This window comes from Poeciliopsis prolifica, unplaced genomic scaffold, assembly GCF_027474105.1.
Source record: "Poeciliopsis prolifica strain line A6 unplaced genomic scaffold, Auburn_PproV2 SCAFFOLD003, whole genome shotgun sequence".
Taxonomy (NCBI): domain Eukaryota; kingdom Metazoa; phylum Chordata; class Actinopteri; order Cyprinodontiformes; family Poeciliidae; genus Poeciliopsis; species Poeciliopsis prolifica.
Window position 1 is genome coordinate 17047035 of NW_026562378.1, and position 26693 is coordinate 17073727.

General features: G+C 41.6%; 1 protein-coding gene across 3 annotated transcripts in view; it reads left to right on the forward strand.

Moving 5' to 3' along the window:
• The window catches only part of pax7a (paired box 7a), a 56012-nt gene that overhangs the window by 21816 nt on the left and 7503 nt on the right, over positions 1-26693 (forward strand). For all 3 annotated transcript variants that reach the window (XM_055027085.1, XM_055027087.1, XM_055027086.1), the window contains 3 exons: positions 3787-3986; positions 13759-13924; positions 15216-15412. In XM_055027085.1, the coding sequence (XP_054883060.1) occupies positions 3787-3986; positions 13759-13924; positions 15216-15412 (563 nt within the window). The remainder of the gene's footprint in view (positions 1-3786; positions 3987-13758; positions 13925-15215; positions 15413-26693) is intronic.

Sequence of the window (26693 nt, forward strand, 5' to 3'; positions counted from 1 at the left end):
TGATACTAATCCCAGTATTATATCAAACTGACTATTTAATTTGGATATAGCTTTGAACTTTTGACCTTTAGGCATTTTTGTGGCTCTTCCTTTGAATTATTTTGTTAAAATCAAGATTTATGGGTGTCTAAAAATATTTTAATGACATATTTATAAAATCTGATGACAAATTTGTGTGTTGTTTTGTAAAGAAACAGTGGAAAAAATAATGAAAATTAAAGCATAATGTTTTAACGGTAGAATTGAGAAACTAAAAAAATTACATAAAATTTCAAGATGAAATCTGAAACTAAAGTTTTGATCTAATCATTCTGGTAATTATGCGGTACTCACACTGACTTAGTATTAATATAATTGATATTTTGGACTGATTTCAAGAGCCAGTTTATTTATACAAATGCCTGAAGGTTCTACCATCTTGGGTTCCAGAGATTAATGTTTATAATAACCCCAAAACAACAGAAAAAAACTTGTGAAGATGCTCAGTGATATATATATATATATATATATATATATATATATATATATATATATATATATATATATATATATATATATATATATATATATGGTCAGTTCAAACTTCCGTGTTACAATCATGTTATTTGGAAAATCCATGAAATGTATTGTAATGTGGGAATGTGGGCTTGGAGCTTTCACTGCCCCCGGAGTTCTTTCTGTAGCCTAATCAGGCTTTTACCTTGACAAAGCAGAGTGTAAACCTGATTAATTCCTATTCATGATGGCCACAATTTTAAATCAATATTGAGGTAAAACCTTGGAGGGCCCCTGGAGCAGAGTACACGGCACTAATCGTGCCCACTGGATGCAGCATAATGAGATTCTAATTGGACAATAAGTAATGAGACAAGGCATGAGTGGTTTACCAATATCTCATGAACCTTTGAATGGAAATTACAGCGGTTGTATTATTCAAAGGTCTAATCAGAGTTTACCTTTTTGCACTGTTAAAGAATTGACCTGATCAGTCCTGCAGGGCCCCATTTTGCCCATTTATTTAGCTCTTATTTTGCATAAAGCAGCCTGAAAGGCGGTGATTTCCTCTCTCTTTTCTTGCCGGTCCGTGTGTCTCAGGTCGTTTCTTAGATCGGCGGAGAGAGCAGCCATGTGTTTCAGAATATTTTCTGTCGGCAATTTAGTCAGCATACAGATGAGTTTTACATCATGTCCAGGTCCCATTTGGCCTCCAACAACATGTGCCGTGTTCCATTTTCCTTCACTCATTACAGACAGCACTGTTGACCTTGTGCTTCTGGTTCATGTACAACAGCAGATGTGTTGGCTCTGCAGGCTTAATGACGAACAGCAGCACAAGCCATACGCTGCTGAGGTCTATCAGGATACTGTTGAAACCACATATTTACATACGCTGTATGCACTTTTTTTTTTTTAACCATTTGGGATTGGCAAAATTATTTCTATTTGAGAAATGCCAGAATAATGGGAGAATTTCTTTGGAAAATCTTTTTTCTTTACTTTTTTCTGACATTTGCAGGAATGACTACAGTATTTAGTAGAAATGTCTCTCAAAATGTATGACTTTGGAAAGATACTAGTAGTGCTGGTTTCTAGACTACCGCATTATCTATAAGGAGCTAAGAAGGAGCTCCGCTTTGTTTTAGCTATGAAAAGGAGCTAGTTTTACTGACACCAAGGCTTTATGATGGACGCTCTCATACACTGACTTTCTTGTACTTCACTTTGTAACTAATGTTGCTGTATTCTCAGGTTCGTTGTCCATTTGTTGGACTCAGTTGCACTCCAGTTTTCGCTTCCTTGCTTTTTTCACATGTGATTTCAATGTTTTCCACATCATTTTCTTTTCTCAGGATCTGTTTAGTGAAGTGGACCACGCAATCCCACACAGCATAATACTGCCACTCCTGTGCTGAACAGCTAGGGTTGTGTTCTCAGGCTTACAAGCTTTCCCATTTTCTTACAAAATTAAGGCAGTTGTCTAAATTGTAATCTTTCTTTTGCAGTTATGGCTGCTTCTTATCTCAGTGGCCTTTCAGTCCGTATTGGTGGGACTGGTTTCAGTGGGAAAGAATCTCAAAAATCCTTCATCTCAACATTAGCTGGACTTTTCCAAAATGTTTAAAGGCACAATACGTACGTACTTGAGTCTAATTGTCAAACGTAATACGTGTTTTCAACTGTACAGTGATAAACTGTGAGGTCGGTTTACTAGCTAGCTAGCTAAAGTTTGCTAGAACATCTCCAGCAGAAAAAGGCAAAGAAAAGTGATAATTTGAGGAGGAGAGGACGGTGGTGTCTTGCTCAGAACCCCACTGAGCATGTGTCGACTCTGACCCCGGCGTCTCCCCCTTCGGGGACGTGGAGGTGACTTTGCAAAGCGATCCGCAGACCGCTGCGCTGCTCTCAAGTGTCGTCATGGCGAGTTACAGAGCAAATGGATACTCGCATCCTCATGAAAACCAACAAAGGGATATGTGCTGTATGTACATATTCAACTTTGTATGTTCAAGGGTGTTCCACAGCCCGAGTGAGCTTGTGCTTCAAGAATCAATCTTTATTAAAACGGATAAGACTGAAGAATTGATTTAATGAATGCGGCCTCATGTCCTGCGGCCACATGTAATCCGCACAGAATCGTCGAGCACGAGCTCAGGGGGACAAAAAATGTTCGCAAAAGACTGGTGGAGTGGCCTGTAATGATAGTCTCCATATAATCCCATAATTCCTTGTTTAATTAAACTCTGGAGCTGGCCTTGAGTCTCCGCCAGCTCTGTTGCTCTTTTGTTCTCACAGTTGTTATTTGGAGGCAAGGTCTGAGTGTTCTTTTGTCCACTCATAGATTTGACTGGAATGAGCTGAAACAAAGAGCCAGAGTCAGGTGCGCGTTTCCACCGGAGCCGGATGGCAAAGGGCCTCTGTCAGAACCCAAATCTCTTCACGCGCCCTCTTCTTCTGCATCTCCCTTTATTTGCCGTTCTCCCACACTTTCTGGACTGAGCATGATGCAATCCAACTAGGCCTGGAGCAACACTGGCACATCACTCTGCCTTGTCAATGTCTCAATGAGGAAATTATGAAAATAAGAATTTTATGACATGAAATGAAAAGGGCCATGTAGTTTGAATAGACATGCAGAGGAGGTGAAAATGATGCAATTTTCTAAATTCAGTTATAATGGTAATGCGTATTTACTGTCAAAAATTTCCCTGTCGGCCCGGATTGTACAGCTTTGTGCTGTATCTGTGTTCCTCGAGCAAAAATTCAGCTTAGTTGAATGCCGAAAAAGTAATGTAAAATATGCTTTAATTCATTCGGTGACAGCAGGTGGAAACACATGGGGCTGAATGGTTTTGGTGCGATATTGTGCTCTATTTTATGCACTTTGGCTGAGCTGTGTATGAGCTGTATGCCCTGGGCCAATGACAGAGAAAAACAGGGTGAGGAGCAGCAAGGTGGCCTCTGCAGATTAACCCCTCTACCCACTGGCAGCCCACTCCCCCTTTGCTCCCTGCCTCCACAGCCTCTGGGGCCCCTCTCACAGGCAGGATTGCATATCAGGGCCTCTTCTATATTAAATAAATATCCACAGATTAAGATAATATTCTCCCAGTTGTGTACGGAGAGAAAAATAGCTGTCATTTGAAATCCTCTCCGATGCAAACCCTGCATCACGAACGACAAAAGGGGCCCTTTTAGAACGCAGATAACGCCATTACTTTTCCACAAACAGCTAATTCTCCTAAAGTCCTCTCGACTAGACTCTCATTACGTTTCTCTTCACCTCAGGTAACCGCACAGACGACGGATCGGATGTTGATTCGGAGCCAGATTTGCCCCTGAAGAGGAAGCAGAGGCGCAGCCGCACCACCTTCACAGCGGAGCAGCTGGAGGAGCTGGAGAAAGCTTTTGAGAGAACGCATTACCCTGACATCTACACCCGAGAAGAACTGGCTCAGAGGACAAAACTCACAGAAGCCAGAGTACAGGTATGTCCAACAGAGCTGTAAGCAATTTAATCTTAGCTGAAGGAAAGATGAAGCAAAGATTAGCCAGTCTTTTATGTTTTACGGGGATTATGTATTTGTGAGTAGGGTGCACTAACTTTTGACGCCTCTTTAGGGCTACATGCTGCAGAAACACTGAACGTCACCGAGGAAAAAGCCTTGACTTTCTCTATGATTTCAGTCTGGACATTGCTTTAACATAATTTTCTTACTCCTTACATTTTTACACACTTAGTTCAAATTAGAGCCACAAATTTCAACGTAATTAACTGGGATTTAATGTAAGCAACCAACAAAGCAGCACATTGTGAGGTGGAATGGATTCAGTTTTTTTTTTTTTACAAAGTTCTGATATTTAGATAGTGACCAGCTGTTCCATCTGCAGGAGAAAAGAATCGCTGAGGGTGATGCTGCCACCACCGTGTTTCACCATTGCTATAGTTTGCTCAGTCAGATGGTGCGGTGTTACAGCATTCTAAATGAACACTATATCTTCTGCATTGCTTCTTGCATATTTTACTCATCAGTAGCTTTCTTCTTCCTATTTCTTCATGAAGGTTAGATTTCTGCAGCTTCTTCACAGCTACATGGGGCCCATTGACTGATTTGTAAATTATTTCTCTCCATGTCTGGCCTGTCAGTTTAGGGACACTTGGAGATGTCCAACACTCTTTCTATTTTAATATTATGGAGTGAAAAGCTTGGGATTTACAACCTAACCTTACATTAAATCTTTCCATATATTTATCCAAAGCCTATCTACTGTATTCCTCAGTTTTATGATTATTTTTATTCATTAATGTTCTCCAAAAAAGCTCTGAAGCTTTTATAGTACAGTTGTACTCATATTAGGTTTAAAAGACTCAGTGATTCTTCAGGTAAATTGTTACTTTGGATTTTATTTATGGGTGTCAAAGTAAAGAAGGCTGAATACAAATACATTACCCTCCTTCCAGTTTACAAATATTCTCTACTTTCTCTCAGTCTATCACATGAAATCTACATAAAATGTATCAAAATTTGTGATTCTAACCTGACAGAATGTGCAAAAGCCTGAGGGGTATGAATACTTCTACAGTGTAATACATTCATCCATCATGAACACGTTTTCCTTCTTATCATGCTACTATCCTTAATGTTGAAGCAGTTTGACAGAAACACGTCCTTATTTCACACCCTAGACTAAAGAGGCCACTCTGACAGCCTGAACTCCCCACAATTTAGTGCAAGATTGAAGGAAGATGTGTACAGTAGAGTTACAGCAACAGCTGTTGTTCTAAAGATGGGAAGGGAGCAGAAACTAGGAGAGGAGTGAAAGGGAATGCATTCCTGATGGATTTCTCATTTCGGCCTTTGGCCAGGATCTCATCCCACCACTTTCAAGCTCGCCGCAGCTTGTAAAATCCTCCACATATCACACAGAGTTCTTCATCCTCTCTGGGGACCCCATACCCCGACAACAACATTAATCAATCAACTGCTGGAGAAAAAAAAAAAAGGGTCTGGGGCACCCCTCTCCTCTTACCCCAGTGGTTCACACTCACTCTGAAACGGGCCGAACTCCTCACCGCATGCTAACTGTTCATCACACCACAAACACGCAGAGTTGGTAACTGATTCCACACATGTCACTGTCCATCTTCGAAACCCCCCAACATGCACGGATATCCAGTATGTCTGAGGAAAGAAAGCGTGCAGTATGTCAAGTGGCGAAGAACTAAGAGCTTCAGCTGAGATTTTAATGTAAATGTTATCCGACATTGTCTTAAAAAGTTCATTTCAATTGTGCATTTCATCTTCGGGGATTAAAGCAATCATGACATTTCTACAGTAGAAGCAGACTTTATCAATTTGTGTCTTGTTTTATATATTATCAAATATGTAACAAATGTATTCAATTATTATTATTCAGTAGAGATGGCACAAGAATATGTACAAGTGACACATCAATGGAGAAAAGTTGAAGCTCTATATTCAAAATAAATGTGATTTAATTTATTCAGAATGTAAAGACCTTCCTAGGTAAAGGAGAAATTGTATAAAACTTGGTAAACATCAGAAAAAATGTCTGGCTTTGATTTTGATTGATCTGGATTCAGTTTTTTTAAAAGAACAAGAAGGAGATCCAGGATTATTCAATCGTCTAAAAGCCACAGAAACAAAGAACATCATAATAAATGAATGTGAGTCAAGCGACATGCATCTAGTGATTGTGTGACTAACTTTCCCTCTGGTTAAAACTGTAACATTAGATGTGTATAATGAATAATTGTTGGTAAATAAGGACTAATTATCAGAGTTTGTTGTTGGATGGATGGCTTCAAAAATATGCTTTGGGTCCCAAACAACATAAAGTAGAATATTTTGGGTGGTTTTAACATTTTTATGAATAAAATTGTAAAAGTGCTGTATAAACTGCGAGTCTGTCACCATGACATGATGCAGCCAACACCATGTTTTACTATGAGGAGGCATGACTAGATTGTGCAGTGCTTGTTTTCTGAAAAACACAGTGTTGTTCATAAAAGTTTGTTTTTTTAGAATTATAATTTTTTTTGTACTAGTACCATTATTGCACATATAAGGTCCACAAATGTAATTCTATTTAGAGCCATAAAATAACCTTGGGCGGGTTCTGTTCTTCAGTCATCATTGAGGACTGTGACACATCATTTCAAAGATTTCTTTCTTCCATTAAGTGTTTATGGAACCGCAAATAATCATGGAGCAGAATGTGAGAAGTCCGGGAGAAGAATGCCACCGGAGTTACTTCTGTCTCTTTGCATTTGGATAATCGACTTAAATGATGTCATGTGAAAACCTGAGGAATTTGAGCCGCGGCTGTAATTTGCTAATGCTGTTTTCCTCATAATCTAATTCTTTGAGGCTTTGAAAGTCTCAAAAGGTCAACTCAAACTTAATTTTCTGAGAAGGTTATGGAGAAAAGGGTAGTGATGGCTAAAATAAATAATGCCAACAGTGGTGCCGCAGTCTGCATGCTTCAAAGAACACATTGTCAAATCACTTTGTGAAAGGCCTAATAGTTTTTTCTTGCTTTTGCTCCAGAAGCATCACCGCTGTTAAAAACTGATTCTGAATTACACACGTGCATATTCGACTCCTTTTACCACTTTGGACAGCTGATAGTGTGAAAGATTGTTCCTGAAACGTGAGTGTACATGAGAAGATGTCCTCCAGCTGGGCTGCTACATTGGTGCCCGAATGGCCTGTCATAGGCCAGGAGACGAGACCCTTTGGCCAGAGTGCAAAGCTCCTCCAGCACAGCTGCAATGACGCATCTTCCAGATGTCGTCCAGAAACTCACCGCAGTTTGAGGCTGAGAGAGAAATTACGGGCCGAGGTCCATACCGGGGTCCCACACGCTCATATTTTATCCTCAGATTTGTGTGAGCTGTCATGGTTCGCTGTTATCTGTTTGTCTTTTAAGATGGCGATAATGTGGAAAGCAGCTTTTGGGTTGGGTGCAGAGGTAAACTGTGAGGCTAACACCTCTGTAAACAAAGCCGCCAGTCAAAGCAAGTGCTTTAAAATTAAAAGCTGGATCATCATATGAGTGATGAGTGTTTGGCTTGGCGCTGACTCACAATGTAAACTCATAAACGGAGCTAACTGCCTGGCGTCTGCCCTCGTCTGCCATTTTAAGACCCTCTCAGCATCTATCTTGATCAGCCCCGCTGCCGTCTTTCAGAGAACTTCCCGGTGCTCCTTTACCACCACAAACCGTGCAATGGTTTTATCACCCCGGCTGACAAATTGTGGGATGTGATCCATATCTCTCAGCAATTAGTTCCAGACTGTCTCTGTAGGAGGGGACGCTGCCAAGTCCACCTTCTCTGTATCCGCTGCGGATGCAGTGTGCTCTGTTACTTTCCATCTGATAACCCCTCAGTTTTAACAAGAGCAGGCAACAAAGCCATTTCACAAGAGTGCTGCTGAGCGGTGGGTCAGGTGGGGATGCATCCATCGCGCAGGGGGAGAGATGTGCAGCCAATGGACAGCAGGTCACTGTAAATCAGCTCTTACACATGAAGCAAATTGCATTTCCCTCCTATTTAGGCTGAAGTTTTTAAGAGACAGACGCCTGCGTCTCGACCGGAGCTCATCATCTCAGCATGCCGCTGCCGGCTCGCTTTACCAAATCTGTCACATAGGTCCTCTTTCATTACCAATAAACATCCTCCATGTAGCTATTATAGTTAGTGGAATCTAATAAGGCATAAGCACTGCTTTTTATGAAGCATGCAAATCAATTTGGTAAAAAGTTTCTTTCTTTATCTGGGGCTGGCGCTGCTCTGAATGAGAGCACACAGAAAAGGCCTATAATGGCTGTGTGCTAGCATCTTTAGCTGGGTGTAAAATACATTTAAAGCTGAGTTTAGCCTCATGCAGGTGGTTTTAAGCAGGTTAGTGGGAATGTAAGGTATTCCATGTTTATATTTCCTCATAGTTGTGCTATCAGTCAAGTTTCAGTACTGTGAAGGAAAGAAATCCCAATAGCGCCGAGTGGTAGCAACCAAACCCAACAGGCAACTGTATTCCCGCCAGTGCGGGTTTACTTCTCATAAAGGAATAAATAGGATTTGTGTAGATTGTCGGGAGGAAATTGTTGCAATGCATCAGAGTGAATGTTCTAACACTTTCTTATTATTAGAATTTAAATGACTTTGGTACAGTGCTTCTGTACTCCTGATACTTATCAAGCTAATCCCACTCTCCTCACAAATTCACACTCCTAGCTACTTTAATTAGCATAGTGCCAGTCTGGAAGGCAAGCAGGGAGGGAATCAGAGGGGAAGAAAGAGGAAAGGGAAAAAGGAGGAGGAGGAGGACGTGTGAGGCATGGGTAAGGGGAGGGTATTGCGTGGTATGAGGCAGAAGAGGATTTGGTGTGTTGTTGAAGCCAGTTGCATCATCTCTTCTGCGTTTTTATGGGTATGAAGTCAGCAGCACATTTTGTTTTGTCATTATCTGTCAGGCTCCTGGTATTCATCTACAGAATGTTGCAAATTGGCTCTTGAAAGGCGTCACATATTCAAGACTTGTCTTTGGGAAAAGAATTCATGGAGGATTGTGTAAACAGGCAATTCTCAAATGTAAATGATCCTGTTTAAGAGAAGCAACACATAGTGGATTTTTTTATTTTTTGGTCTCTGCGGTGCACTGTCATGGCTTTGCAATGTTGGCGTGAGTGCCCACTATCATTGATCAGCCAGGATAAAAAGGAATTTAATCGCTCAAAATCAGTTTTTTTGACTATCACTGAAAGGAAGATTAACAGAGATGAAGCAATGTGGCGTGTGCCATAAAACCACAGACTCAGATTTCATCACTGCATTTGATATTTTACATTCTATCAGATTGTAAGCTTCTGCCTTGCAAAATTATTTATATTTCTTGAACTTCAGGTTAAAACCACAAAACACCAAGAATTTTATGTGACAGACCGACACAAACAAGTTCGTATCTGTGAAGTGAAACTACACTGTGAAACTGGAAGGAGTCCAACTAAAACCAGAGATCTCCGACACTCAGCCTGTGAGCCACATCTTGTGGCTCTTTGGCCGTCCACAGTGGCTTTTAACCTGTAAAAAAATGAGAAAGCAAAATAAAAGTGCTTGTTGCACTGATTCTAAAAACAGGTGCTTTTCAACAAATCTGTTAATAGTTTTTTTTTTTGTCTTTCTATATTTTTTAATAATAGACTGACAACATTGGTGACAACTTCATATTTTTACTGAGTTGGAGCTCCACAGTGGGGCCTGGTAGAACAGTTGTCTTGCAGCAAGAAGGTCCTGGGTTCGATACCCAGCCCAGGATCCTCCCACACTGCAAACACATGACTGTTAAGGAAAATTGGTCTCTCTAAATTCTCCCTACATGCGTGTGTGCATGGTTGTTTGTCCTGTCTGTCTCTGTGTTGCCCTCGACAGACCAGCGACCTGCCCAGGGTGACCCCGCCTCTCGCCCGAAATGTTGGATGGATGGATGGATGGCATTTATGTGATCAATAAGCTCTCTGTTTTTGATGGGTCATGTTGTGACTGTAGATGTTACTTAGAGGAAAAATTGGCTCTCTGGGTTTTAAACATTTCTTGCCCCTGAACTAAACTGACAAGCCTGGCAAGCAAAGAGCATTAATCAGGGAAGAAACCAAGAGAGCCATAATATCTCTGGAGGAGAAGCACTTTTGCACACACATTTTCTGCAGCTCAATTGTTCTGCTTTATTCTTTGTTCTTCCTTCCCGGTTTAAACTTTACTCTTGATGATATTAACGTTCTCCACCACCATCCAACAATACAGACCTGATATGCTGGGAGACCTTTTAGTCAGTGAAAATGAGACAGAAGTGTTTTCCTCGCGAATTCAGGCCACGCATAGGTAAACGAGGATAACAATGAAGAAGCTCTGCAGCTGTCTATGTTTCTGCAGAGAATTAAACCGGATTGGGGAGTCGAGGAGAATTTCTGTTCCAAGGTGACTTTGTGATCAGGTTCCAGAGCACACAGCCTCAAATCCTCAGCTTCAGGCTGTGTGTCGTAGTCTGTGCTAGAGTCAATGTGTGCACGTACAAGAAGACTGGGCTGGTAATTTATGCATGCTGGTGATAGGGTATGGGCACATGTGCAGCTCCACTCAAGTGCTTGTTTATCCCTGTCTGTGCTGAGAGTCTGATGACTGTTGGAGAAAATCACTTTGTGCCTTATGGTTCCCTCTTTTCCTCCTTATATTAGACTGGAAGCACTGCATGTCCTGTCTGTGCATCCTTACTCAACAGAGGTGTTAGACTCGGTCTTTTTTCATTTTAATGTTGCAATTTTATCTCTTCCTACTTCACTTTTGCACCCTAAAACAAACCATTTGCAATAATGGATAATGTTTTTATTGAGCGACATGTATGTATAAAAGTATTAGCATCCTGAAGAAATGTTAAAAAGAAATGCTAAGGTGTGAATATTTTTTTTTATTAGGTAACCATGTCTGAATTTTATTCAGACATAAATGAAATTTAGATATTTTGTGAAGAAAAAAAAATAGTTTCAAAGTTACAGTATCAAATAAACACCCAAAAACGTTAAATCTGATGACTTAGTCAAATGAATAATTGAAGAATGAGTATTCAGAGTAATATCAGCTCATAAAGTCTAAATATATAAAAATGTATCATTTTCCTCTTTAGCAGTTAAACATAAAGGTTTTCTGCACAACTGGAGTTTTTGAACAGGTCAAAGGGAGAAATTTGACAGTTTTTCTTTGTTTTTTGACAAAGAAAAACGGAGACCTTAACTCCAGAAGAGTTTATCCGTTGTCCATCAGCTTGACCACCACCAACCCTAAAAAACAACAACAGGAAGACTCCTTCTAAGACTGTTTTGTAACTTCTTTCTGGGTTCCTTACTTTGACTCAGAACTGAGATGTAACAAATACACAATGTAATCTTGTGAGATAAGCTGACTCGTGTTTCTACCTCTTGATTCTGATCGGTGTGTTTCCTCTTATTCAGCTTTAAGCAGCTCACAAGCTGAAGCTAGATCACACACAGAGGAAACGTTTGAAAATTCATCAGGACAAATTAGTTTCTACTGAAACCAAATCATATCGGTTAAGCGTCAAAAAAGAAACAAGTCCAGACACTAGATATTATATATTTCAGTATGGACACAGGTATCTAGTCCAAGGTCTAAGAGAGAATATAAGTTTCTACATGTTGTGCCTGATTATGAATTAGTTAGAGATCATTTCTAAAGCTTACTGAGCTCTAGCTGTAATATAAGGCACTCCAATGACTACTTTGACATTTATTGACATGCATATCAATGAACATCTTCATCAGATAAATTCATAAACAATGCATGTCTTGATGTTCCCAAAATCTTCTGTGGATTAAAAATGATCTATTGATTTCAAGTCATAAAGTAGGCACATTCTTCTAGTCTTGGTTAGAGAGTGAAATATGTGCATATATTTGTTCTCACTAAACAAATATATTGTTTTGTGAAAATAAGAGCTCCAAACCAAATATAGACACAGAAGAAGGAAGTAAAAGTACAGTTTAGCAGGATATCAAAACAAACACAACATATGGCTGAATAAATCTTTTAAGATGAAGCAGAAACTGAAAACGGAAACACTGAGTTAAGGAAAGTAGAAAAGTAACTTTAACTTTTCTACTTTCTTTGTGAAAAAAAGTAGAAATCATGGCGGTTTTTGTGTCCGCCATGATGAAGCACCGGCTTCCTGAGCTTGGATGACAAAAGAAGGACGGAAGTTAAAGCGAGCATGAAAGAAGAAGTGTTGTGAGTGGATGAGGTCGAAGGTGAAGTGGCACTGCTGGGTGGGGTGATCAGGAGTGTGTGGAGGGAAGGGGGTGCACCTCCCACTACCCGTACCCCCAGCCGTGCGCCCCCTCCCTCCCTTGAGCCAGGCAGCTGTTTGTCTGGCCCAGTCGGTGCTCAGTTCAAACCTCAGAGCACGCTCCACTTCATCCCAATAGGAAAAATTTCCCTGAGCTACACCTCGCGTTTGTTCAGTAATAGCCGACTGAAGAGATTCAGACTCGGCCTTTAGAAGCCGTCGTGCTTTAGATAAAGATTTCCTGTTGGTTTTTCTCTTGCACAGATTTGTCCTTTTCTGAAAAGCTGACACAGTCGCTGCCTGTTGTGTCTTATTTCCTCCCTTGCAAACTCAGTTAAAAGCAAAAACGTCTTTGTGGAAGAAACAACTGTGTAGAAAAAGAACCATATTCGAATTAAGATCTCTACAAGGCTGAGATCCCTTGTACGAGTTTATATGTATGTTTGTGCACACAAAAAAGAGGCGGGCCCTCAAAATGCAGAGTACGTCTCTGTGTAAGTCGCCTTGAAAGTGTCCCTCTTTAAGACCTGTTTAAAAGGGACGCCCCCTCTTTGTGTCCACTGTTCTCGCTGGCGTACGGAGGGCCTTTTGTCCCCCTCTTTCATGTGCTCTCACAATAGCGCTGGCCGTTTGAAACACAACAGTAGATGAACTGCGCTGACAGTGTATTAAACTCTGATGAATTGCCTGTGCGAGGCATAGATCAATGTCCTTCAACCCCAAGCACACAGCGAAGCCCGGGCCTTGTCTCGGCTAAATGGAACAGGTTGCTGGCTCTTTTCAAAAGGAGCCTGATTATATTTAAGTTTTGTTGAAGCAGAAGCCTTTTTAAAATGTGTAAATCTTTGCTGTTCAAAAGACTCCCTATTTTCTTCCCCTTTCATTCAGAGAAGTGACATGGTAATGCTGCTCATTTTGTTACCGTTCTACTTGAATTTCTTTTGGGGTTTTTTCACTCCTAAAATATACCTTGCAACTTGATAAATAACAAAAATTCCATCTTACAGTTAAATCCTGGAAAACATCATCATTTACCAAAATGTCTTTTAGCTTTTCAAGCTTACTAGAGGGGTGTGATGCAGACTAATGGCCTGCCTCTGACCTTTCAGTGACTTCTTCCCTCTGAAGGAAGCTTAGAGCTGCCTGTTTACACAGATCACAACCACTTAAGAACAACACATACAGGCCACCGAGCTCCCAAGAAGGGCTGCAGACTGTCAGCTACCAGCAGCAGTGCTACTGTTCTCACCAGATTAATCACAGGTGGCAGAACTCCCTCTTAGACGTCAAGCTAACACACACCATTTAAAAAAAGGACTCCAGCCAAAGAGAAAGTGAAGCTTCTTTTTGAAATTATGTGTTTTTATCCAACTTGCAGGTGTGGTTTAGCAACAGACGGGCTCGGTGGCGCAAGCAGGCCGGCGCTAATCAGCTTGCAGCCTTCAACCACCTGCTTCCCGGCGGATTCCCGCCCACGGGGATGCCAACTTTACCCACCTACCAGCTGCCGGAGACCAGCTACCCCAGCACCACGCTATCACAGGGTAAATCTGACGCAGCCCAACGTCCAAAACATACAGAATGCTCTGTCCACAGGTTTTAACTCAATTTGGCTAAATATTGCATTAGTCCTATTTATTTGTGGTATGCCATCCATTTTTCATGTACATGTTAATAAAGTTGCATGAATCATGTGCTGCATATAAGAAGCATGCAGCAGCTTGTTATCTTTCTAATCACATCTTTGTCACAGTGAGAAAGAGACAAACATTACAAGCAAGGGTCACATGGAAGCTTTACACTTTTTACTAAGAAATTTGCTTTCCAAAGATGATTCAGGAAACGCCTGGTAGAAGCTTTCAACGTTCACTGGATTTAGTGTATTTTGTTAGGATTTTATGTGATTTACCATCACAAATTAAATGGAAATGGCCTGTATTTGTATAGCACTTTAGTGGACTAGAAAGCGCTTCACATTACCTTCAGTGATTCATGCACACATTCACACGCTGACGGTGGGAAGCTCCATTATAGCTGCCCTGGAAAAAAATGACAATCAGTTCCACCAAACCTGCTGACCGCTGCGACCAAACCACCAAAGTAGCAGATAATTGTGAAGAGGAAGGAAACTGATATGTCATTTTACCTATGAACTGTTCCCATTGTAGCTCATCATTCTGGTCACTGTCCTGCATAGGCAGCTTCAAAGAGGTTTACTTCCACAGTTGTCCTGAGTTAAACTGCATTCACCAGGTTATCCTCCTCAAAACATCCCCTTCATCATGTTTCAGGGAGGAGATAGTTTTTGTTTTGGTTCCACCTGACCAGACAACCTTCTTATAGACATTTGCATTGTATCCTGCTTGACATTAAGCATCACCTGTAAGAGCTTTGTTTCAACAATGACTTTATTTTTACTACTGGTCCATGATGCTAGTTTTTGGAAACAAGTACTTTTGTTATCCTGTCAGCAGGTTGATAAATGCTCTTCTTACCCAAAAAGACATTAGTTCTTAGTGGACACCAGTATCTTGGTAGGATTAAGATAAATATGCATGACCTGACTTAACTTCTCAATAACTTTCTCCCTCCCTGACCTGCCTGTTGTGTTGGTCCTCAGGTGTGTTCACTAACGTTCCCCAACAACACCTGAGGCCATCAGAACTGTTGTTCTCATATCAATATCAAATTCAAGCAGCTTTTTATTAAAATATTGAAATTGAATTAGAGGAATCAGAGGGTGAATAAAATACACTACACTTTAATTTTGTCATGAAGATCCCTGTTGTTGTGGTGCAGAACGTTAATGTTGTGTATATTCTTTGTTTATGTCAGAGGGCAGCAGCACGTTGCACAGACCGCAGCCTCTGCCGCCGTCTTCCATGCACCAGGGTGGTCTGAGCGCCGACAGCAGCTCCGCATACGGCCTGTCGTCCAATCGACACAGCTTCTCCAGCTACTCCGATACGTTCATGAGCCCCTCCGCCTCCAGCAACCACATGAACCCAGTTGGCAACGGGCTCTCCCCACAGGTCAGACCCAGCAGCCCTATAAGGCCTCATGCCACGTCTTCTTCTCTCATAGGTGTTGATAACATTCTTTATTCCGCGGCTTTCCTCCTCCTCTCTCGGCTAAGGATATGTAATTGCATTTTTTTTTTTTTCACTGAAATTAAGATTCAGAAAGAGCATGTTCAGCGAAAATAACTGCCAGTGTGGGCTTTTATGTTCGCCTTTCCAAAGCCCTGGATTTATTTTAGCTACTCCAAATTGCTACATTTGTAAAACAATTGGATTAACATCAACAAATTAAAATTCATCTTGATAGCAACCAGAAGTGCTCAAGCTGCTCCAAACAGCGGTTTTCTACTTTCCTGGGACATCTAAATCCTGCACCGCGCAGAGAGAGCACATGCAGATGAAATAATTAGCTAAAGCTTATAAATGTGGACCCATAATCTTCTTCACGTAATTGTCTGCAGCTCGAAGACTCCAGTGCCTTCTGTGATTTTTTATTTTTTTTTCACTTGTGTCTTGTGCTGCATGATTTTCAGGCGTCTTTATATGCAGAGTGAACCTAAATTTAACTCTGTCCACTTCTTGGACCTTAAAGTAGAGATTTATGTGTGTTGTTTTCTGAAAAGCATTTGGTCTTAGTTGTTAACATCTTTTAGACGCTTCCATTAATGAGCGTTTAAATGCGACTGCCTCTTGTAAGGGTTGAGCTTTCAGTAGCACAGAATGAAAAATGATTTGTATTGATGCAAATCGTGTGTACGGAGTGAATTATGCTCAATTACCCATCAATACTGGCCAGTCTTGCCCACCCTCACCAACAAGATGTGGTTAACAGGCAGAAAATAAGATTGAAATGGTGTGTAAAGAGTTGAAAATGAATTTCAATGCTGCATTTGTCCACAATTACCCCGTCGTTCACACATGTTTTATTGGGGAGTTTTTTTTTTTCCTCCTTCCTTCAAATATTTCTCAAAGCAGATTGGAAACATTCTTGGTATTACCCTCTTTCTTCAGAGAAGAAAGAATTAAGGATTTTGTGACAAAAAAGAGATTTTCTCTCCTGCTGGAGCGACGGAGGATAACATGGAGGCTCACAGCGTGTTTGATTGTTAATCGTGGCACAGGGGTTTTAACTGCTAATGCTCTCACTGCAAACCTGCAGAAAAACACCAGGAACACGGAGCCCTTTTATTATTATTATTATTATTAATGGGTCTCTCTAATGCTGGCATGGGGTGCACTGTCGCTTTCCTCTCCCTCCCTTCAGAGCGATTGAAGAATGTGTTGGGATATTAAACATTTCCTGTCACAGTGGGGATTAGGACTTGAGCATTTGGGCAGCTGTAGAGTGCGGATTTTCCGTTTTCAATTACTCAATCAGAAGTGATTGATAGAGACGCCAACTGACTCGCTCTTTACTTGTGTTTATTTTTATTTATTTTTTTGGGGGAAGTTTATTTAAACATCTCAAAGTTATAGTGTTGATTTTTCCACATTTTCCTGCATGATATTTGTGCTGCACTGAGGTGAAATGATTTGAATGCATCCAGATTGCTGTGTGGCATTCCTATCAGTGTCCCAGCATGGAGATGGATGCTCCCGCTGATAGCAAAATCAGAGTTCGCTCACTGGTGCAGCTTCCTGCTGTGCTGGGCAGACCTCCTCTCTCCACAAAGCAAAACACTGAAAACCCAAACAATAAGCCCAATAAAAAGGTTGACTGTGTGCCCTTTTTTCTCTTACATTTCACCTAATGTCAATCGTAAAGCAGAAGTAACTACATTTTCATTGTAAACCCATTTATTTTTTTTCTCCCTTTGTGTATTGGGGGAGGGGGAGAGATGGAAATGAGAAACTGATACTGTAAGTTGCAGACAAAGTCTGTTTGCAGCAGATATGCTTGTGCATCGGTATGGGCAGGCCATTCCTTCAAGTGTCTGGCACTGATGGCCTTGCGGTTGCTGTAAAGATTGACAAAAATTCTGTGATTCGAAGTAAATGGGCTGCGGTCGCGAGGTGCCAAATCTGTAATGGAATCCTGCAGCGTTCGGCGGTCCTGACAGGAGCCCACGTCCATCCCAATTCCATGACTCTTCCCGACAGCACACATTTTTGCCCATTACAGGCGGTGGGAGAAAAGCTATCCACACTCCATACCAGCCACTGTCATTGTGGGGTATACAACATGTTTGGCTGGTTGAGGGCGGGGTGGGGGTCGAGTGGTGGTGGTATATTAAAGGATCGTGAGAGCAAAGCTGTGCCTGGCTGGGCGAAAGGTATGAAACCAGAAGTGTGTTTTGTTGTTGGCCTTGTTTCATTTAGCGGCTCAGCAGGTGTTGGGAAAAGGAGAAAGCAGGGGCATGAAGGACGGGCATCCCTGTATTTTTCAGCTGTGCTCAGCTGAACACAAAGGTCAGAGACTAAGTGCCCTCTGTGATTGACACTGTGAAGCTTTGATTTATTTAAAAAAGGGACAAATAAGCTGAAATTGTACAGGCTTTACGAGTTTTGCAAGAAAACCGTGTTTTCCAACAATTGTAATCAAAGTCAAGAGGCTTGTCAAATTGATGTTGCTTCTATTCTACACATAAATTACTGTATGGTAGGAAAACTTGATAAAAAAAAAAAAAAAAAAAAAAAACAAACATACAGAGGAACTGATGGGTGTTTGGAATCGGACTTGTTTGAAACCGAAAATTAAGTTTTTATTCATTAAACACACCTTTCCTTCACTTTACTGACGTACTGATGACAACAACCTTCAAACCTGGAAGAAGACTCAAATCCTTACACGATGGAAACATTATTTTGTGCAGAGACGTGTCAGTCTGCTTATCATCTTAAAAAGTCCAATACTTTCTGTGGCTAGAAATCATTTTCTAGATTATAAAATGCTGGCAATCTGTTGGAAATCTCACTGACTAACTTTACAGGGAACACAAACAGTTTACATGCTAATAATGCTAATCATGCCAAGTGCTAATACAGCATCTAAAGGACAATTGTCTTGTGAATTTGTGGTGGTATTTGTATATTTTTAAGAGCGTAAAAAAAATAATACGCAAAGACACTCAGTTACCTCACAACCAAAACTGCAAAGGTACAAAGTGACCAGTAGACAACAGATACCTGAGTTTTATTTCTGCAGATCTCTCCCTCTCAGAATCTGCTGGATTTTTGTGTAGTGGCATTTTTAAGTGATGCAAGGAGAGAAAGCTTTGTAAATTTTTAAAAAATATATGTTTAATGTTACACTGAGCATTTTATTGTTAAGATTATTAAGGCTTCAATTAATGCTGAAATCAGAGCTGATAAAAACGTTCAGACACAATCGGTGATTAGAAATTGGCCGCAAAATCTCTGATCTGTCCACCTCTAAAGAAAAACAACTGCAAGAAGAGCTGGTAGCACCGCTCCAAGACATGTGTACAACATGCAGGAGCCACAGTGAGCAGAGATCAGTGACAGAATGAAAAGTGCATGCCATGGAAGGGTGTTCACAGATATCCTCCCTCCCTGTAAAGAGGCATGATGGAGCAAGAGAGAAGCTGCTAACTCGATAGGTACGGTGGATATTCCGATAAAGGAAGTTCACAAAGTTTCATGAGAAACTTTTCTTTCCTGTTTTGCAGTTTTGTGAAACTGTTGTGTGTTTTGGAATGACAAGGATGTGTATGTATGTGAGGAGGGCCTTTGGGCTGTGTGAGTGGGCCGGGCCTACACACACACACACACACACACGCACGCACGCACGCGCAACGCACACACGTACACGGGATCAGAGGCAGAGCGGCTCTCACCCCTGCCTCCCTTTGATCTGTGTCCCCAGGCCTGCCTGCCCGCGCGGCGCTGCACCGTACCACGCACGCTGACACCATGCTCACCAGCGACTCCCCACAACTGTCTGAGCGAGATAAGCCAGGGGAGACTCCAAACTGTGCTGCAGCTCTTCCATTAGCTAGTGCAGGCGCTTCTTTTAAAAATGGGATGAATTATTTTTAAGAAGCTAGCTCTGCTGTTGCCAAAAAAAAAAAAAAAATGGAGAGTGTTGGGTGGGGGGTGAATGTACAGAACAATCCGGGGCTCTGGCTTCATTCCGCCTCCCTCCCTGACTTCTAACAAGACATCCTGCACCTGAATACCAATGAGAGGGGGAGATTCATGTAGTCCCCCACATTATTAAAACTTGGGCATTAAGCCTCTCACCGGGCACTGTGTCAGCTGGCAGCCTCCACTGACAACAAATCAAAGGGGATGAGCACATAGCCTGCATTCACAGCTCAGCCACTCGCCGAGCAAGTGGGGGAATACATACTGGTTAATTAGAACTCCCATTAAAACAAATACTGTTTCAATTTGGCAAGTATAAAAAAAGATGTAAGAGGCTTTAAAAAAACAGACCTGCTGTCAGCAGTTGCCAAGAAAATCCAGGGGCTGCAAATCATATCCACTGGCTATACTGTTTCTGAACAGATTATTAGTGTTTTTTAGCGGCTGTTTCGCAACACTTTCGAACTCTGGGGAAATATTTCCACCATATGTTCCTCTTTCATGAAGCGCAGCTCTGTTGCACGGTTGGTTCGCATTTGCCACTTGCAAGTTGTTGATTGATAATTTAGCTCCACACTATCAAAGCAGTCATTGTGGTTCTTCTGTAGCAGCGCTGCTGCACCTGAGCCATTTGTTGCTCCATCTTTTGAGTCTCGGGAGCAGCCTCAGCGCTGCCATTTTCATGTTCATTCCAAAATATTTCTACTTGGCGCTTGGTGCATTCATAATCTATTTTTCCTCACCTACCAACCTTGCTTCTCCTCCACTTGGCGTTCTGTCATCCAGCTATGCCTTCCTTGCCAATGGTGCTCTGCGTTCCCTCTCCTTTCCCCGCCTTCCTCTCCTTGCTCTCCAGCTCTCTCCCCTGGAGAGGCAGCTCTTCTCCCCGCGCCCAGATGAAAGGCTACGGCGGACAATAAAAATGCTATTTAAATGCAAGGGTGTTTGTGTGCGGGTGAGAGATATTTCCCGCTGAAAGTGAGCTGCTGCATCCTGATAAATAGTAAATATAAGGGAATGTGATTTACATTTATCTTGCAGAGGCAGCCAATATGAATTTCAGTAAATCCTGGAAGATGGGGATTTAAGGAGGAAAATGACTGAGGCTGATTCACATGCGGTGTGTCCCACGCAGCTGAGATGCCTATGAGGTGGAGAGTGCCACTGCTTTTATTAAAGTAGAGACGCACACAGTCGCCGATCGTATCTGAAAACACTTATTACACACAGGGATACATAGTGGAGATATCCAGCCTTTACACACTCTGCATAATAATAGTGAGAAGAGATGCACCGATCAGACTTCTGGCCGATATCTATTCCCATTTTTTCTCCGAGACCTGTCTTCCGATTTGAACCCATTCTGATTTTTTTTTTCTTCGAAGAAAAACTTTCTATGATTTAAAGAGAAATAAATGTGAAATAAATATTGCTGTTGAATGCATTTAAGATGAAAAATAGAAATAGTTCTTAGTTTAATGCATTCATTAAATAGAAAAAAATAATTAGAGTTATATATAAAGCTTTTGCTTTTCATATTTCCAGCTTTCTTTTGACTGTGACCTGCCATCTTTGATTTTAACTTATTTTAATTCTGTCACCCCTATTAAAAGAGAGAAAAAAATCTGCTATCGTTTTGATGCAATCTTGGAATGAAAAAAAAAAATCAGTTCCACATGCACCCACAGACCTATTCTGGCTGTAAATCATTTCTCTGTTTTGTGATCTGCCGATTTCAATTTCAACCGATTTTAGTTTTTTTATTCTCAGCAGTGTGATGGATAAAAGAAAAAAATGCTGCACATTCTTTTTCAGAGATTGTAATTTGACTCAAAAAGACTATTAAGATTAGTACTAGAAATGGCTCCCTAAATATGAACTGATGTTTATTAAATTACATCAGAAATGCTTCAGTGTGCAAACCGTTGGTTGACGTGTTCTTGGTTTTGAAGCTTTTTATTAGTAAGAAATAAAAATGCACCGATGAGGGTTTTCCTGACTGATACCAATTTTTGGTGCTCTCTGAAGCCAGACATTTCCCTCCACTTTCATTCCTAAGGACCAAAACACATAAAAGAGAAAACATACATATGACAGGTTCCTGGATATTAGCAGTATTTGAGTCCAACAGAAACTGAAGGAACTACAACATTATCATTCATTACCTCAAACCATTTTATAATGTTAGAAACTCAAAAAAGCTATTTCTGGTGGACAGAAATTGGTGGGAGTTTTTACTTTCAATCAAAAAAATCAGATTTTTTGATTACACTTTCTAGTCAATTATGCGTCTCTAATAATAATAATAATGATGATGATAATGGAGGGAAGCTAGTGCAGTGGTTCTGGGGCAGCTGGGTAGGAACCTGCACTGAACAGCCAACGTTTGGGATGTTGTCCGGCTGCATGTGGTTCCTGTTAGTTCCAGATGCCACTCTGACAGGTGCATAGCTGTGATTAATAGTCTCCGACTTCGTCTCTCAGCCATTCTGTCGCTTCTCCCCTTCTGTCTCTGTCCCTCATCGAGCAAGACGAGGGACTCCTGTGCTGCGTTTTCAGCACAGAAAGAAGAAATAAAAACGAAACAAGCCCAGGAGCACCGTTGTTGACATTGAGCTTCATTTGAATTGTCTCTCTTCGTCTCCCCTTCCTGACAATAAGATGAGAAACATGGAGGTTGGAGGGTCCTCAGCTGGTTGTCTCATGCAGCAGCTTTCCCCTCTCAGTCTCCAGCTGAGAGCTATTTCACTATTTATTTACATGTAATTATGGCTATGAGGTGCAGATATTAACACTGTCAAGAACAATTTGACCTGACATTTTTCACTAGACCTGGCCCCTGCTGTTTTCAGCAAACAACCTCCTCTGTTTCTGCTCCTCCTCCCTCACTCCCTCAGTCCACCTCGCCTTCCTACTGGAGCTCCCCCCCCCTCTCTCTTTCTCTCTCTCTCTCTCTTTCTCTCTCTCTCTTTCTCTTTCTGTCTTTGCGCGCACACTGGCCCCGCTTCGCTGAAACCACTCTCCTGGAATCAGAAAATTTGCCGTTTAATTTAGAAAGAGGCATCGGCGCGAGGTGCTGAAGAGTCGGAGTCTGCATGTGTGTGCAGAGAGAGGGAGAGGAGGGAGGGAGGAGGGGTGTCTCTTGTTCCCAATGGCTGAATCCATCCCATAGTTACTCAAGCATATCACTAGCAGAGAATAGAAGATTGCTCCCCACACGTTCTCCAATTGCAGTCCAATAGACGGCATATTAACCTCTGGTTAGTGCGGGGCCGGGTTTATAGCTCAGACTGGGGGACGTTCAGGAAGGGGTGGGGGGCGTCCTGCGGTTCCAACAGCTGGGCTTTCTTCAACAATGAGGCGAACATGACCAAATGTGGACTCGAGCGGATTCAGCTTGATAGTAATTTGCAAAGAAGAGACGAGAGGAAGTGTGGACAGGCCTAACATAAATATGAATTATGTTTCATTTCCACTCATTTAGGCGTCTTTTGTGTTGCATAAACAGCTCGGATAGAAGAGACGGAGGCGCGGAGTGGATAACACGTTGTGAGGAGTGACAGCTTGTTTCAGTGCCCGCTAATCGTCCTCATCTGTGCCTGACTTGTCAATGCCCAGATTCTGTCACTGCCAATCAGCCACTTAATTGAACACAATTAGCACCCCCTCCCCTCCCCTCCACCCTCTACCCCCTCCGATACGCAATACATTCTTCAAAGCCCTATTTCTCTCCCTCCAGCACCACATCCTCCACCCTTCCTCCCGCTCTACCTATCCGTCCTGCGCTGCAGCCGTTTGAGGACACTTTTCAGTTTTTATTAATGTGTCGCGGCCAATTAGCGCAGTGGCACGCAGGCCGGGGCCCGTCATGTGCTGCCTGCCACCGGCCCGGCTATCTGCTGCAGCCCCCTTTAGCCGCCCCCTCGCACCACCTCCAACCGTGACCAAAACGCTTTAATTCAATTTATGCAATCACTGTTATTTTTAAATAGTCATTTTGTCTGCTCAGATGAGGGGCCTTACTGCCCGCTGGGCCGGCCCTCTCATGTGAGGGATGAAGTGGAGGAAGGGCGGTGGGCTGCTGCCAGAGACGTACTTACTTTTAGGGAGAAACATAAGTAAGGAACTCTTATTTAGAGGTCCGTCCATTCTGACAAATGTAGAGTTCTGAAAACCTAAGAAGGCAGGGACCCTGAAAATGAAAAATATTTCTAAATGTTTAACAAATGTTCTTTTATTAACGACTAGATTAGATGTTAGTTTACTGACTTTTAACTGAAACCTAGTCTAGTCCTATAGAGTCGTTTTGCGTTGCCAGAGTCATGTTTGTTACTGAAACAACTTTGGGAATTTTATGAGTGTTTCACCAATAAGAGTAGCTCCAGCAAACTTTCTGCAAACTATTGACTAACTAATACTAATACAAACTAATACATCAGCTGATGTGTTAAATTAATAGATTTTTGGTATGGGCTGCACAGTGGAGCAGTTGGTAGCACTGTTGCCTTGCAGCAAGAAGGTCCTGGGTTTGATTCCCGGCCCAGTGTCTTCATGCATAGAGTTTGCATGTTGTCCCTGTGCATGCGTGGGTTCTCTCCGGGTACTCCGGCTTCCTAAAAACATGACTGTTAGGTACATTGGTCTCACTAGGTGTGAGTGTGTGTGTGTGCATGGTTGTTTGTCCTGACTGTCTCTGAGTTGCCCTGCACAGAGACAGTCAGGGCAACACCTGTCCAGGGTGACCCCGCCTCTCGCCCAGCTGGAGATAAGCACCAGCACCTCCTGACCCCACTAGGGACAAGGGTGTTAGAAAATGTATGGATGGATGGATTTTTGGTACGTATATGCATGAAAACATAAACTAACAGTACTTTATTAGTCTATAAAAATATCGACACATTCTTCAGTTCAATCAAGCTTAGTTTTGGTATACAACTTCAACAGAGCGTGTTGGATTTGCCATATACATTAAGAAAAATTGAGAACTACTGATATTCAAGATATATCTAGTTTTAAAAACTGCAACCCATCCCAAATACATACTTATTAGAAATATATGTATTTAAATGTATTATATAAACAATTCTGAAGTGTCCCATTAGGCTTTTTTTTTTTTTAACAGTTTGAAATAGCGAGAAAGAAAAAAACGTCTTTATTATAATCTGTGCATTTTGGCTTTTTCCAAAGCTTTTTCCACTTCCCAGGAACTGTAAGTGCTTGTGTGTCACTTCGGGTCACAGAATTAAACACTTTTCTCTTCCTGTAATCACACCCTCAGGACTGGCCTTCAAATATTGATCTCAAATTCAGTGTCATCCGTGTGGATCTTTAATCGTTCCCCGCTGCTGAGCGGGTATCAGCCGGGCAGATCTGCTAAGGTGCACAATGCTGTTCTGCAGCACTCAGATAACTTGCAGACATTTGGAGTGCTCGCTTTTTTTCCAGCCCGTCTGCCCCGGTGACCTGCGCCTAACTTAAAGGTACATCTCGGGGGCATTTTGATTTGGGCAGAGCGGGGAGGTATCGGTGACAGAGGAACTAATCCAGTATTGCACAGATTAAGAGTATTTGTGGAAGTGGGGTGTGTTGGCGCTGGGGATGGAACAGAAGGGGTTCCTATCAGCTCTCCAGGCAGGCTGGCCCTCAGGCCAACAGAGTCCTACAGGAGTCTTTGTACTTCCCAAAGCCGCCACTTTCCTCTCACTCACTTTCTCTTCTGTCTTCTCTCTATATTTGGCTATCTGGTTCTCAGCTCTCCATTTTCTGTCAATGTATTGGTGAATTCATGCTGTTTTAATCCAGGTTAAAACCGCCTTCTTATTAAGACCAGGTGCATGTGTGGAAGTTCTGATATGCGTTTCTGACAGTTTCAGAGGCATTCAATCAAATGATTATTTTCTACATTACAGCTCCTTTGAAAAAACACTTTTAAAGTGAAATAACACCAACAAAAAAATTCCATAATAGTATGTATTCAAAAAAAAAGAAAAAGAAATCTTGTCTCGCAGCTGTTTCAATTTTTTGTGTATAGCCACTTTGCTCTGTCTGTACCACATTGTTTTCTTCTTGCATAAACACCAACAAAGAAAAACTAATCAAACATTCACGCAAACAACAACAAAAAAATGTAATTTGACTGCTTAAGAAATTAGTTAGTTGTGAAAAGGGCCCCTTTTTGTCTCAAGTCCGCTATTTATTTATCTGAAAGGATGCACATTGTATCAATTTACACTTCCCCATTTAGTTTGCCACAGGCCGCAGGGCTCAGAAGTTGAGAGAATTAATTACTTTTTTATTATTATTTATAAAGTAATCTATCTGTAGAGAGTGAGAGGGGGAAAAAAAAGAAAAGAGAAACGGGGTGGGTGAGGAGGGAAGGCGCTGCGCGTCTTTGTGAGTGTGATTGTGTGAGAGAGAGACAGGGAACGCCCTGGAGCATTGTCCTTTAAACTGGGTCCTGGCTCACATTATCTCCCAAACCAGCACTCACACAACGTCGCACAACAAACGAACTGCAGGCTGCTGAGGACGCTGCATATGCAGGCGGCGGGTGGAGGAGAAGAGGAGGAAGGAGGGAGACATGAAGGCAGAAAATTCTGCTATGTAAGAGAGTGTTAGGTTTCTTACAAACAGCTTTTTGTTCATTTCAGACACTCAGCATTTATTGCATAAAAGTTAAAAAGTCTAGAAAAGTGTTAAATCTGATTTTATCAACATCCAAGCCTTAAAAAAACTATATTTTACATGTACAACTTTTGAAAATTCTACATTTATAACATATTCCCATATTTAAAAGATCATTTGAAATATATTCTAATTTGCTTGATTTATTTTTATATCATTCATTCATCTTTGATTTGACATATTAGTGAGTTTATGAGCTAGATGCATAATTATTTAAAAAACAAAACAAGCAGTCTCTGTGCTGCTCAGTTCGGTGGTGAGGTTTAGATACCAAACGAAGGCTGGAAACACAGATGGCGTCCTCTGCTTGTACTCAGAACTTCTCCAAAGTTCCCATTTGGAAACACTGTGAGAATTTCCCCTGAACTGGTCGAATTCAGACTAAAAGATTTGGAGCCTCTCTGAGTTCATCAGAAACATTTAAAACAGCATGATATTCATAATCTAAACCGTTTACTTCTGACACTTTGTATCCCATTAAACCAGAGGTGACGGTGCTTCTGAATAACCTGTATTTGTGGACTTGTTTATTTTGTGCTGTAACACAAAAACGGGGGAAAAT